Below are 15,457 nucleotides of genomic sequence, written 5' to 3'. Positions count from 1 at the left end.
GACAGAAAAGGAAAATGCATGTCTTTTATGTAGATTCCTCTCCTTTAAAACAAAAAATATTTTATGTCTCCTTGGTAGGGCTGTTTTTGTCCATGAAGTACAAGTAAATTTATTTGTTAAGCATTAGATATGTGAAACTGAATTGATTTCCTGACACATCTTCATGAATTGCTGTAAAAAAATATTGATGAGTTCCATGGAGTTCACTCCTTGTCAGTTGGAGGGCACATTTGAAAAATACAAAGATGAATAGACATGCTCCTTCAGTTGACAAGAATCATAATCAAGTATGATAAGATAGGAATTTAACTCTACCCCAGGGCAGAAAATCACATTAAAAGAAGGAGAGATTTATTCCCTGCATTGGATTTGGAGAGATCGTTCTGCCACTGGATTTGGAAAAGCTTCCTGGTAGAGGTAGCTGACTTTAAAGGATGAGCTGGACTATTTGAGGCAGGTATGGAGGGAGAGGGGGAGGGTAGATGCATAGCTTTTCCTCGTTCTCTATTGTGTAAGACCTGTGCTGCTTCTCTTTTTCTGATTCAAGGAGTTGCTTTTTCCTGGGAAGCATACAAGCTGTGAGAAGTGGGATTCTATAGCTGGCTTATCAACATCATGGCATTTGATAGAAAATTCATAAACAATGAGAACTTCTGAATCTTGGCTCTCCCATCTGGTTGCCTTGGGGTTAAGTAATAAGAGGGCTAAACCAGAACAAACAGTTTCATAAACATAAAAAGTGCTACAGGGAAAATATTTTGCAAACTTTAGAGTCTTACACAAATGTTACCTGCAATTTTATTGTCTGATTGTCCATAGTATTTGACCAGGAGCAACGTGATGAGACCAGAAGGGCTATGTTGACTACTGATGCCCGTTTTAGGGGCTGATTAGGTAATGAAACTACACTCCTGTGTGCTGGATTTTAAAATCTGTTACTGGTTTTCTAAGTGCTGCGTGTGTATAAATATTCATCAGGAGCCAGGGCCTCTCACAGAGTAAGGAGACCTTGGAGGTGGAAAAGTGGAGAAAATCATGGAGCTTGGGTGCCTGGATGGCTCAGTTGGTTAAGCGTCCAACTCTTGGTTTGGGCTCAGGTCATGATCTCAGGGTCCTGGGATCAAGCCCTGCACTGGGCTCCACACTCAGTGGGAAGTCTGCTTGAGATTCTCTCTCTCTGCCCCTCCTCCCATTTGTGCTCTCTCTCTCTTTCTCTCTCTCTAAAATGGAAAAGTAAATCTTCACAAAAAAGAAAATCATAGAGCTTATTTAGAGGATTTTCCTCTACATTCTGGTAGAAGATTGTATTTTATCAATAGTAGAAAGGTTTCATGCCCTCAAGAAAATGTGTAAATAAACCCAGCTTAATTGAAAAGTCTTTAAGAGAAACATAATCAATCTTAATCCAACATAATAAATAAGGAAGTGTTCATTTAATTTAAAAGAAGAATAGTTCACTAAAGTCAGTTTTGTATAAATGCTTGTAGGACATTTTTTATTTCATTTCAAACCCATATGAGTGATAGAGTTAGGCCCTGTCCAAATTTTGGTTTCAGTAACATCTAAGAGAGACTAACTTTTCTGTTCTCTTGGATACAGTATTAAAATTCTTTGAGGCTTTAATACAATAAGCTCTATTCTTAAAACATTTTCTTTGGATTCTGTGCACAAGCTTGCGTCTACTTTTTGATGAAAAATTTTTGAGAGGGAATTAAATCCATCCAGGGTCTACTTAGAGCATGCCTGTGTGACCGAAGTATGTCTGAACATTTTAAAGTACAGCATTCTGGGAGTACACTTCAATGTTTATACATTCAAACCACATAAGTTGCCTCTTACAAATGCAGCTTCTTAGGGGGCGCCTGGGTGGCTCAGTCATTAAGCGTCTGCCTTCGACTCAGGTCATGATCCCAGGGTCCTGGGATCGAGCCCCGCATCGGGCTCCCTGCTCCTCGGGAAGCCTGCTTCTCCCTCTCCCACTCCCCCTGCTTGTGTTCCCTTTCTCGCTGTGTCTCTCTCTGTCAAATAAATAAATAAAATCTTAAAAAAAAAAAAAATGCAGCTTCTTAGACTAGTCTTGGGGATTCTGATTCAGTAGGTAGGGCAGTTTGTGCTTCTGAGAAGCCTCCAGATTCTTCGGAGGCAGGTGGCCTGGGTCATTGACACTGCTGCCCCAGATACCCACTGTAGATGTCCCCTCCCTGCCACTACCCTCTTGAAGACGGAGCACCTTTATGCAGTGAGTTTTCTTGGCCTAGACAACATGTCATACTTAGGTTCTGTTTCCAATTTTTCTTAAATCTAGGGGGCCACACGTATCTTTGGGCTTCTGACCTGCAAGTATGCCACTGGGCAGAATTGTTAATCCCTCTCCAGCCCGGGGGGAATTCTGTAGATCAGCTCTGGAATATGGTCATGTTTACTTCTGGAAGGCAGAATCTTCTTTTCCTTCAAGGTCAGTGTTTTGGGTCAGCCTCCTTTTGTGATAACTTTCTCAAACCTAGCTTCCCTCCAGGACCTCGACCAACAAAATGAATGTTCCCTCTCTTTGCTACTGTTGCATGTTTACCCGCTCCTGTTATTGACCTCATCATGGTGTGTTCTGGCCTTGCCCCCTCCCCGTGTGCGTGCCTGGGGAGCAGGGATACTGTTATTTATCATTGAAACCACAGTATCTGATACATATGAACACTCAACAGAAGTTTTGTGAGATGCTTCCATGTCCTTGGGTTAATGTTCTCACTTTATATGGATCATTCTCAATGAATCCTCATTAAAGACCTTGGGTGGCCTCATTTGCATATGGGGAAACTGAGGCATGGAGAGGTTAGGTAATTACCCCAGGGATACTGCACTGAGCGGCAGAGCCAGACTTCCGATCCACCGATCCAGACGGTATGACTCTGGAGTCTGCTCACATTGCCTGGCTTTGCCTGACTGCCTGTCTTGCCCTCTGCTAATTGCACAAGACCGTTGTGAATCCATTCCAGAGGGATAACGAGTCCATTTGTTAGCCAGGAGTTTTCACTGACCTTATCCTACAAATCTATACAAATAGTGAGACCTTTGTGTAATTCATTTGGGAAACTGGGGTAAATAAGATTAAGGTGTTCCTTGACTGTTTTACTAATCCTCCAGACTTTAATGTTATTAATGCTTTTTGTGCATCTCAAAGGGTATCTTCATATACACTGTTTCCCAGATTTCTTTCACCAGAGAGAATTTTGTTCCCCATAAGACCTTTTTTAACTTCTTGAAGAACTAGGTTTTTTGGTGTTCGATTTGTTTTGTTTTTAACATAATTTGGAAGAAAAGCTGGCTAGTGCTCTTGTGGGGTTTCCCAAGAAATTTCTCGGGTCCTAAACATTTGAGTGTCTTTAGTGCGTAAGTTGTCTTCAGTGACCACTTAGACTTCCCTGGGATAGTCACAGATCGGTTGTCGTGGAGTAATTACTAATAGTGCTCTTTTCAGAGGTGTTCCATTTCCATGATGATCTGTGATTGCCCTCATGACATTTGTTCACCTCTATTAAATAAAGATTTGGGTTTCACGCTCACTACCTTCTCATCGCTCACGGAAGGACTCGTGGTGCTCTTGCACATCTAGGAAGAGACAAAGGTAACAGCAGTGTCCCTCTAGCACCTGCCATTTTTGTGTCAACATCTCTCATGCACCTGTGGACACTGACACAGTTTGTCTGTCTTCACTCAAAAGTTACATTTCTTAGGGTGCCTGGGGGCCTCAGTCGGTTGAGCATCAGACTCTTGATCTCAGCTCAGGTCTTGATCTCAGGGTCATGAGTTCAAGCCCTGCATTGGGCTCCACGCTGGGTGTGGAGCCTACGTAAAAAAAAAAAATTGCATTTCTTAAGAATTGCAAGCCTGTAAGACTTCTTTATACTGCTCAGTATCTATTCATGTGTATGCTTATCTGTGCAGGAAAAAACCCAACTCTGAAAGGGTCCCAGAAATCTAAGAATACTTGTTGCCTCTCGGAAGCAGAAGTTGGGGTCCGGGCTGTATTGTTGGGGGGCAAAGCTGAGAGACTTTTCACTTTATATATTTACATCTGGCCTTTGAACAATGTAAGCATATTTTTTGTTTTTTAACATTATATTTTAAAATGTTTTAGAACTGCTCAGGGTTTTCCCTGGAAATACAAGCTATTTTAAACCCAGCTGGTTTGATCTCCTTTATATGGACTCTTATTTCCTTCCCCCAAGGAGAACTAGTCTCTTGCTTTTGTTTTCTTTTCTCTCCTTTCATGTTACTTAGCCACATATATTAGGTCTTCCCGTCCCTTCAAGAAGAAGCCTCTTTTTATTATTTTTTTTAATTATGTGACTGATGATTTATTGTTGCATTCTTCCTTGGGTTACATGTTGTGTTAATGGGCCATCGATGTAAATAAGGTGCTTTTTGGTAGAATCCAACATCTTCAATACAACAGAGCTTTCACAAAGAGAAGAGTAGAGGAATGGAATCTACCTAGAATTAAAGTCTTCCCTGATGTTGCTAACAGAACCTATCCTCCTTTCATGGCCACGGAGACCACAGAAGTACAAAGATTGTTGTGCTAGGACTGGGGGGCAGGATAAGCAGGGAGGAAAGAAGCCTCTTTTTAAAAGCTCATGTCATGTAATGTAATTCTTGAGAGAATAGCTTGGAGTTGAACATATCTGGGTTCAAGCTCATCTCTCCTACTTACTAACTGTAAGGCCTTGAGAAAGTAACTTAATTTCTCTGGACCTCAATGGCCCTTATCTGTAAAATGACAAACTCCCTCTTGGGATTGTTGAGAAGCCTCAATAAGATAATGCCGATTCTGGGCGATTCTGGGGATCATGTAACAAATGTTCGTAATACGGTGGCTAGCCAGTGGGTCCTCGTGACTATAAACCTCTCAGTCTGACTTTGGGTAACCACAAAAGTCATTTCTATTCTTGTATCATCTGTACTAATATTTACAAGACAGACATTCTTTGGGGTCTACTTCATATAAATATCACCAGCCTTTCTTCCAATCCTGGTACTGGGTGAAGCTAGAGGCAGCAGAGACATCTTGCCAGAGTTTATGCCATGCAGAAAAAAAATCAAGGCATCCCATGATTCCTGCAGCAAGTCGACTGCAAAGGAGCAGAGATGAAGTCTCATATGAAGTTAAAGGGGTTGAGACTCAGGAAATTACATTTTCAATTTTAAAATCATCACACAGCTAAGCCACAGGAATCAAGGACATGGAGTCGATCCTAAAATCATGATGAAGAGATTCCAGAATTCAAGCAACAAAAACAGCCCAAGATCACACAGGGAAGGTCTTCGGAGTGTTTTCTTTAGGACGTAATTTCTCTTGTCTACAAATCTGGAAAATAGGGAACATCGGGAGATATGAAGAGAAAGAACACAGTGAGTTTATAGGTTGGGTTTGAATCCCTGCTCCTACATTTCAGGGGGTACAGGGCTCTGTGGTCATGAGCCTAGCCTACTGCTGGGTGTTTTCAGCTTCCTAACTCATTAACTCTCCTCCAAGCCATACTGACTTGCAATGAGGTCCCGCTTAGCAGATGAGAAAACTGAGGTTCCAAGAATTAAATTGCACTCAAGTTTACAACCCAGGACTCTTGACCTTGAGCTGTCTCCTTCCTGCTGCTCTTACTTGGTTTCCTGTCCTGTCTTTGGGTGTCTGGTTCTCTGGTTCACAAACTCCTGGGGAGAGGCTGTGACTCTTTGGGGGTGATCTTGATGGCTGTTGTGTGTTTTTACTTTGGCTTTATTTTTGGCCCATTTGCTCTGCATCTGTCCCCGTTGCACAGTTTTGCATGGGTGTGGACGCTGTTTCTCCTCTTTTCTTCGATTCTGTTCTCCATTGGTCAGTTTGCTCTGGACAAAATATCTTTACACTATCTATCAGAGTCCTTGCTAACAGGAGATTCAACATCTTAAAAAAGAGAAATTGCCTGATAAAGCTTTAATATATGTTAGACTTTTTTTATGTCATCGTGGAAAAGGAAATGTAACTCCTTATTAACTGAGGTCTCTGTTTTCACACAACCATCTGGCGTTTTGCGTTTCTCAGCTACATATTTCTTCCAGAAGGAGTTGATTAATTCTGACCAAATGTGATTCAGTATTCGAAAGCATCAGAATGCATCCGAAGTTTAGTTGGTTGAGTTCTTCAAAGAAACCTGTGGAGAAGGCTGTTCTGTGCTAGACATTGGGTGAGACACTGCTAGGTGGTCTATGTCCCTTCATTTTGGAACAATTCCTGAAGTGGGCATCATTATTCTCATCTTACAGATGGGGAAACTGAGTCTCAGCTATATCCCTGAGCAGTATGGCAGTTCCTGGAACCATTAGGTACAGAATCTTTGGACTTTTATAAGTACACTCTTTTTTTCCAGGCCCCTGGCGGAATAAGTTGCCACAGGAAATGTATACTAATTCTCACTAGTATGCTAAAGGTTTACACTGCAATTTTTCTACTTTAAATGGTATTGATGAAAAATTCTAATATGCATTGAAGGTTGTTTTGAAGAAGGTAAACTCATGACTCTCCTACAAATACAAAATGGGCATGCCAAAGATTTGACAGAACTCACTAATTAGTGAGGAGCCAGTAAGCTCTTATAATTGGTTCAGAAGAATCCCAAGAGCAGGCAAACAAGAAAATGAAGACTGAGTTGCACGTCCACTAGAAAAAATTGATTTGTATCTCTATGGACAAGAGGCATTTGCAATAATGCTAGTCTTCTATGACTTACAGAGTTGCAGAGTAGCTGCTTGAAGAACAGTAAAAGAATCTGGAACAGGATGCTTTACGGTTTCTGGTTCTTCACTGAAAAGTCACCCATTGATTTTTTTTTTTCCTTTTTTGGCCCATTTCAAAGTCACCATTTTCCCTAACATGTGTTTTTATTATGTTGCTTTTTCTTTTCTTTCTTTCTTTCGTGAGTTCAATGTGGGGCTTGAACTCAGGACCCTGAGATCAAGACCTGAGCTGAGATCAAGAGTCTGATGGCCAACTGACTGAGCCACCCAGGCCACCCCTATTATGTTGCCTTTTTTTTTTTTTTTTAAGATTTTATTTATTTATTTGACAGAGAGAGAGAGATAGCAAGAGCAGGAACATAAGCAGGGGGAGTGGGAGAAGAAGCAGGCTTCCCGCTGAGCAGGGAGCCCAATGCAGGTCTCGATCCCAGGACCCTGGGATCATGACCTGAGCCGAAGCCAGACGCTTAACGACTGAGCCACCCAGGTGCCCTGTGTTGCCTTTAAAAGTGAGTTTGTACTCCTTCTGGAGGTGGCAGGAGACCCAGAGTGAATGCTTTAGCTTGTCATTGTGATGATGCATACCCTTGGTCTTCAGCCACTTGGGGGCAGGAAAATGCATAGACACCAAAATCTGCATTTAGTATCAGGTGTACCCTGATAGAACCCCAGTGTACTGATCCTCTTAAGACGATGTTCCTTTGTGTCAGGGCCTCCATCTGTGTGACTGAGGCCGATCTGGGGTTCCGGGTGCCTGGCACGTGTCTCCTTCTCTCTGGGTAAGCTTGCCTCCAACTTGCTGTCATGGTCCCTGCTTCTGCTGCCTGCCACCATCTCCCCTCCCCTGCACGTTCCCTCTCTTTCTTTCTTTTCATTCGTTATTTCTTCCCTCTCCTGTTGAATTTCCTGCTCGGGGAATTTTGAGTGTGGAGATCTGGTGTCGCAGGTCCCTCGTCAGCCAATCCAACGACTCCTTGCTTGTCCGCTGGAGCGCTCACCAGATCCCAAGGGAAGGAGGTCAACTCTTAGCCTGTTGACTTCTTGGGACACTGTTTACACTTTGCTGTGCCCACTTTCTTATCCCCACTGCTTTTTACTAAGCCCCATTTAGATTCGGAGTTACTCAGGTGCGAGAGAGCAAAGGTTTTATATATTTGTTTAAAGAACTTTTATTAATAGCCCACAACAGCCAGACATGCTCTCTAAATTGTTTTCTTTTCCATCTTTCCTAAGACTGGGCCCGCTGGATCAGAGTTTAACTAGGCGGGAATTAGAAATGGCATACATGGGCATCTGCGGCCACTGCTTCCAAGTCCAAGTATAACAAATTTGATGGGTGAAGAAATTATTTACTTGCTGGCAAGGTTGTAAGGAAAGTTAACTTGAGTGCTTCTCTGGATGAGCAATGTCTTAGTTGGAATAATATTATGGGGAAGTGTTGTTAATTTCAGCGAACTATAGATTTTAATTAATTTTAGGAAAAGTTCTTGGGGTTTTTTGTTTTTTGTTTTTTGGGGTTTTTTTGGTTTTTTTTAAGATTTTATTTATTTATTTGAGAAAGAGAATGAGATAGAGAGAGCATGAGACGGGGGAGGGTCAGAGGGAGAAGCAGACTCCCCGCTGAACAGGGAGCCCAATGTGGGACTCGATCCCGGGACTCCAGGATCATGACCTGAGCCGAAGGCAGTCGCTTAACCAACTTGAGCCACCCAGGCGCCTGTTTTCTGTTTTTGTTTTTGTTTTTTATGAGCCCTTTTTTCCCCGTATAGACAGGGGTCAGTATGTTTTTACCATCAACGTTTATCTCCAAATTTGTAATTGCTGATGCTAAAACTGGGATTCCCTGAATATCTGTTTGCTTTACAGTAAACGTTGTGGATATGGACGATTTCATTAAACCAAGAAAGGAGATATAGAGATATAGAGGAAGGGCCCAAAGATAAGTAGATGTAAAATAACATTTACATCTCTTTCTATACAACAGTCTTGCTAGTGGCAGTCCTTCGTATGTTTTTGTTATATGGCATCGTTTTTCCTTAGTCAAGGATGTACATGTATATTTTCAAACAGAAGTGAATTCTTTTTTTATTAAAGGCTTTTTAATAAAATTTTATCTATTTATTTGAGATAGAGCGAGAGAGCAAGATAGAGCACAAGAAGGGCAGAGGGGCAGAGGGAGAGGGAGAAGCAGATTCCCCATTGAGCAGGGAGCCCGATGCCGGGCTTGATCCCAGGACCCTGAGATCATGACCTGAGCCAAAGGCAGACACTTAACCAACTGAGTCACTCTGGCAGGAGTCCTTTTATTAAAGATTTTTATTTATTTGTTTGACACAGAGAGAGAGAGAGAGAGCACAAGCAGGGGAAGCAGCAGCAGAGGGGAGAGGGAAAAGCAGACTCCCCGCTGAGCAGGGGGCCCGATGCGGGGCTCGATCCCAGGACCCCGGGATCATGACCTGAGCCGAAGGCGGATGCTTAACCAACTGAGCCACCCAGGCGCCACAAGTGAATTCATCTTGATGAAGCACTGAAACCATATTTTTAGTACCTTGTCCTTTGAGAACACTTCCTATTCACCTCTGCTGCTTCCTAGGACATACCTTGGGTCCGTCCCTCTGTTACATGTTTAAGTGTAGATCCCTCTACTCTTGGAAGAGGTGGGCCTGTGTTTGATCTTCAACTGTAGGCAGAGGCAACAGATGCAAGGCAAAACCATTGCATCGGCTTTTATAGTAAATATTTGTATTATTGCCCTCTGGTGTTTTCTCATTGTGCTCAATGAATCTGTCCTCTTTAAAAAAAAAAAAAAACCTGATTGACAAGAGTAAAAGAAACCACACTCTTGAGTGCGAGAGAAGAAAACCACATAGCTAGCTAGGTAAAATAAATATCTGTTTCTCTAGCTTTTAAAACAAACAAACAAAAAAACCCCACATGCATATTTAAAACTCTCGTTTTGCAGGCCAGCAAGTTTTCACAGGGAAGTGTTTAAGTGGAGCAAAGGGAGAGGGGAAATGGGCTTCCTCTTCGATCAGAAGCACCACATAGCAGGTTGCCCGCGTGGGCCCAGAGGGTGACCCCAGGGCACAGATGGATCATCTCCGCTCACAGAGAACTTAGAGTCTAGGGAGGAAAGACAGACCATCAAAATTTAGGCAAATGAGGAGGATTTCAGGAATAAGGAAGTGTGTAAGTGTGTTGGTTAGCAAAGACTTGAAGTCAGCATCTTTTTCTAATTTACATTTTGAAAATCTCTGGCTGCTCAGTGAGAAGAGATTGGAAAGGGGTTTGAACTAGGCTGGTATCCATGCAGATGGAGGCAAGTGGAGGAGGGGAGAATGGAAGGCTCTTGGTCATGGGCGGGGCAAGAGAGAGGATGGTGTAGCGGGTGAGGGCCAGCACCTCTTCCCTCTCCCCCCCCCCCGGCCGCTTGAGCAAATGGTTGGAAGAGATGCTCTTCATGAAGGTAGAATGGAGAAGGAATGCTTTGGGAGCACGAGGGAATCAAGGGTTCTCTTTTAGACATGGTGCATTTGCAATGCCTGCAAAATAGCCGAGAAAAAGGAAAACCTTGAATGCATTTGCAAAATGAGTCCGGGAAAGAGGTCAGAGTGAGTTCTAAGTGTGGAAGTTGCTGGCACCTGGGGGGTATCTGAAGCCTGCGGGAGCGGGTGAGCTCACACCGGGCTGAGGGTAGAGCAAAGGAGAAAAACGTGATCCAGGACTAGCCCTGAGATACACCAGGCCTTTAAAGGATCTGGTAGAGGATGTGGAACTGACAAATGAGCCTGAGCAGGAATGGCTAAAGGCAATTAATTTGCAAGGGGGGGAAAATCATATTTCATGATCACAGACCACACAGCCCTGGCTAGCAACTCTCAGCCACAATCCCCCGTTGGCTCCAAGGAAGCTTCACTCGTGCTAGAAAAGAAATCCACTGCACGCATGTCTTCCCTGCCCAGGGGGAGAGAGAGCTTCGGCCTCCCTTTCCAAGATGACTGAGCTGGATATAACCCAAAGAAGAAAACGAAAGGAGGAAGTGGCTTCTGTGTTTCTAGAACAGGGTTTGCAGTTCCTCTGCGGCAACTGGGAGAGCCTCAGAAATCAGCTTCTCTGTCCTGGTTGAGACTTGTTACTGGTAAATGGGGAGCGACCTTGTTGGCCATGGCCTTGCTTTTCACACTTTCTCTTGTGGGAGGTTCAAGGGCTACTACATGAAAAAAATTTTTTCCCTTGTCTTTATGTTTGAAAGCAAATGGAACATTGAGGTTTAATGAGCAAAGGAGCTTCAAAGAGGTGCAAAGTTTCAAGTCCAGGCTTGGAGAGAGGAGCTCGGATTTTTACTCCTCTCCTTCTGGTTCTAGTGATTTCATAGTGTACAATGTTTCCATCGAATAGACATTGTAGTAAATCCCAGATGGGTGTTGGGAGACTGTGTCGCCTCCTAATAGATTCAACACAGAATAACCTTTGAACTTTATGTAAGTTTCTGAAATCATATTATTTACCGGGGATCTGAAATTTGGGGGGTATCCCTTCCTGTATAAATCAGGTTTATTTATTGAGATCCATATCATAAGTTCTGCAACGGAAGATGGTCCCTGGTCTTAATGTGGTAACAGTAACTACATGTGTGCCATTTATTTTGATACAAACTATTTAATGTGGATTAACCCATACACTCTTCTGCAAACCTTTAGGAATAGAAATGGATGTGACTGATGAAAATATGAAACAGCTTGGAAACCTTCACAAGTTGGCGGTTTCTCATGCTTTTTCGCTTTCCTTTTCTTTCCCAAAATACAGCTCTTCTGCAGTTTCGGTTCATGTTTCAGACGTTTAAATACCGACAGTTGTGAGGGCACAGCTTCTGGTTCAGTGAAGGCGTTCCTTCAGGGCGTGTGGCCGTTGTATTAATGAACAGCATCCTGGTCAGTAGGAACCACTAGGCACTGCCTGGAATATATCCTGTGAGCTACTCTGGCCCAAGCGTCAGATCGAACATGACAGTCCCATGGAGGGAGTGTCTCTTCTTAGACACCCTCCCAGCCTGGATTTGGGAGTAGCTGCCTTTTCGCTTTCTGCCGCTAGCCTGTCCAAACTAGAAATAATTGTATATCGCTAATGCCCGGACTCCTTCCTACCTATCTGTATTTTTAGTCTTTTTATCTTTCGTTACTAAATGACTGCTTTCCGACACCCAGGCCTGGGCTTATGCACTGGAATACAAGAGACAACAGCTGGTCCTGGACCCAGAGTGGGGATAGAGACCCCAAAAACTCCAGCTCGGAGGACCCAGAAGGGAGGGAGAAAGCACATTTTGATGGAGTAGCATGCACAGAGTTGGGGGGGTGGAAATAGAGGGGAAAAACTAAACTTGGTTTGGGGAGTGAACATGTATTGAGCATTTTCACTGACCGGCTGTAAGCTAAGAGCATCACACAGCGTTTTGTACTTAATACGTACAACGATTATTACGTGTATGTTACACCTCTGTCAGATTAAGTGATGGTAATTTCAAAAGCAAACTCTAAGCCTCAGCTTTTTCAACATGTGTTATTCATGGAGCACATTCCATTAGCTCATAAAAGTGTGGTTATTGCCATAGAATGTAGAAACGTTTCAAGGGAACCAACAATGGCCATTCATCAGAAATAGCAAGTGACAAGGTGCCCTCCATGGAATGAATGTTCTTTTCTAAGACTCAACTTCTGGGAGTTGAAATTTGGGGTGGTTAGGATGACCAAACTGGAAGGGGCGGGCCCATGTCTCAGGAAATTTGACTTTCTGCAGCTGAAGTTTAAAGCAGGGCTTTCCTTGGGACGCCTGGGAGGCTCAGTGGGTTAAGCATCTGCCTTCAGCTCAGGTCGTGATCCCGGGGTCCTGAGATTGAGTCCCGCATTGGGCTCCCTGCTCCGCGGAGAGTCTGCTTCTCCCTCTGCCTGGAGCTTCCCCTGCTTGTGCTCTCTCTGGCAAATAAGTAAATAAAATCTTAAAAAAAAAATAAGTAAAGCAGGGCTCTCCTTTTGATTTGCTTCCATGAATTTGCTACTTGACTCAGTGTGGCTTTGCTACTTATCCTTCTTACATTTAAAGGGGTTTCTTTAAATTGTTCTTGGTGACTGGTGCCCAGAGGACAGTTGTGGAGTTGATTTTATATTTTTGGTGTATTTCTTATAAAACTCAACTGGGGGGAAATTGCATCAAAACTCACTGCCTCGTGAGATGTGCCATTCTTAAAATCAGAAAAAGTTATCTTTGGAAAGGTTGTCACCTTCAACTGCTAAACAAAGTACTGAGTGTATAGCAGAAGGTGTAAAATACTTGAGTTGCCAGAGACCTTAAAGATGACGCACAACAACCTGTTCTTTTCAGAAAGAGAGAACCTGGGGCGCTTGGGTGGCTTAGTTGGTTAAGCATCTGCCTTGGGCTCAGGTCATGATCCCGGGGTCCTGGGATGGAGCCCTGCGTCAGGCTCCTTGCTCAGTGGGGAGCCTGCTTCTCCCTCTACCTGTCGCTCCCCCTGCTTGTACTCTCTCTGTCAAATAAATGAAATATTAAAAAAAAGGAAGAAGAAGAAAGAAAGAAAGAAAGAAAGAAAGAAAGAAAGAAAGAAACAATGAGAACCTGATGCCCAGAAATGTAGTAAAATTTTTAGTCCTTTTCTGAACAGAAATTAGTATCAGTAGATGGAAGGCAACCCTATAGTGGGAAAGTGAGAGGAAAATCCTCCTTAATATCTGTTGTTTTTTTTTTTTTTTTAATTTGCTTCTTTGTAGTGGCCACAGATGTCTTCAATTCCAAAAACCTGGCCGTGCAGGCACAAAAGAAGATCTTGGGGAAAATGGTGTCCAAATCCATCGCCACCACCCTCATCGATGACACGAGCAGCGAGGTGTTGGATGAGCTCTACCGGGTGACCAAGGAATACACCCAGAACAAGAAGGAAGCAGAGAAGATCATCAAGAACCTCATCAAGACCGTCATCAAACTGGCCATTCTTTACAGGAATAACCAGTTCAACCAAGACGAGTTGGCGCTGATGGAGAAATTCAAGAAGAAAGTCCACCAGCTGGCCATGACTGTGGTCAGCTTCCATCAGGTGGAGTACACCTTTGACCGGAACGTGCTGTCCCGCCTGCTGAATGAGTGCAGAGAGATGCTCCACCAGATCATCCAGCGCCACCTCACAGCCAAGTCGCATGGACGGGTTAATAACGTCTTTGACCATTTTTCCGATTGTGATTTTTTAGCTGCCTTATATAACCCCTTTGGGAATTTTAAGCCCCACTTACAAAAACTCTGCGATGGTGTCAACAAAATGCTGGACGAGGAGAACATCTGACCATGTGAATTAAGACTGCAACCGCCCGTGATTTCTTTGAAAACGGAGCACTGCTGATTTATGAAGGAAAAACGATTTTTTTTTTTAAAGATGACCCATGTTTCAGAAAGACTTTTGCCCACCTCAGGCGTCAGACATTGTCAGTAACGTTTTGTGCAGCTTGTTTTATTTGAAGAAAAGCAGATTGCCAAAAATTCTGGTGAAAAGCTCCCTCCCTCACAGTTAGCAGATCGTGGGAAAGGTGTCTGGTTGTGTGATGCAAATACAGAGTTATGCAAAGAAAAATATGGATGGCTCCAAACCTCAAGACATGTTTTTTTAGGTCAGTTGTTGTGTTGGTAGCACATTGGGTATTTCTCACATGTACAGAATTATGTACTTTGATTCACTATTATTCCTTACTGTGTATATGTACCTCTGTTAAAAAGCTGAGAACTCTCTCTTGCTCTCATTGCTCCCTTTGAGATGATTTCAAGTCTACCTTTTGTTCTGTGTTCCTTTGTTAAAGTTTTTGTCATTCACATTTAAGAATTAAGTCTTCATCGAGAATTAAGACGTTCAAGAATTGAGGCGGTCAGACTGAACCCTCGGAAAAACAGAAAACTGCTTCTTTGAAATCAGTATTGTAGGAACCAACTATATTTGATATGGTGAATAATGCCTGATAGACGAACATGCTTCGGGACTGGAGTCCTGTTTTTTAGTACCAACGGTGATACTTCGAAAATGTGGTAATTCTTGAAGATGTGCTAGTGGACTCTCCATTTTTAGTATCCGTTTCAGATGTAAAAGAGACAAAGAAAAATCTAGATGGTTCTTGTAAAGGTCAGCAATACTAAGAAAAGTACAACAATCTTTATTTTAGAGATGAGCCCATCAAAATAATTTAGGGGGATAAAGGGCCAAAATGGAAGAAAGCATATTGCTGTGGACCATGAGAATGAAAATAAGTGCATTTCAACGTTGAATAAGGTTTGATAGGTAAATAAAGAATGTCACTTTTTTATTTAACTGATAAGGTTTTTACTATTTTGTTATTTGCTATTTTGATGAGTAAACCAAAGAATATTTGCATTCTAAGCACTTTGTGTGTTGTTTCTATGTAATATTATGCATGTGGATGATAAAGTAAACATCTTATTTTATAAAAAAAAAAAAAAGGAAACAAAAACCTGCTGGCCAACTATCAGGAATTAACAGACTTAACTACCAGCCCCAAATATTTGCATTGCCTCTGTGTCCCTGCTTTATAGTGTACTCATTTGCCTTGAATTTGCCTGCCTCCCAGAAGATAGACATTAAAATAGGAGTTCACCAGGGAAGGTCCTACAACTTAAAAATTCC

At 42.7% G+C, this 15,457-nt stretch overlaps 1 protein-coding gene across 7 annotated transcripts in view; it reads left to right on the top strand.

The window, feature by feature from the left end:
- The window catches only part of TNFAIP8 (TNF alpha induced protein 8), a 113,454-nt gene extending 98,261 nt beyond the window's left edge, over positions 1 to 15,193 (top strand). For all 7 annotated transcript variants that reach the window (XM_036123796.2, XM_078067594.1, XM_036123797.2 and 4 more), the window contains one exon: positions 13,548 to 15,193. In XM_036123796.2, the coding sequence (XP_035979689.1) occupies positions 13,548 to 14,113 (566 nt within the window). In that variant the 3' untranslated portion in view covers positions 14,114 to 15,193. The remainder of the gene's footprint in view (positions 1 to 13,547) is intronic.
- The last annotated feature ends 264 nt before the right edge of the window (positions 15,194 to 15,457 follow it).

This window comes from Halichoerus grypus, chromosome 2, assembly GCF_964656455.1.
Source record: "Halichoerus grypus chromosome 2, mHalGry1.hap1.1, whole genome shotgun sequence".
In the NCBI taxonomy this organism is placed as follows: domain Eukaryota; kingdom Metazoa; phylum Chordata; class Mammalia; order Carnivora; family Phocidae; genus Halichoerus; species Halichoerus grypus.
This window is presented reverse-complemented; position numbering and strand designations above follow the sequence as displayed.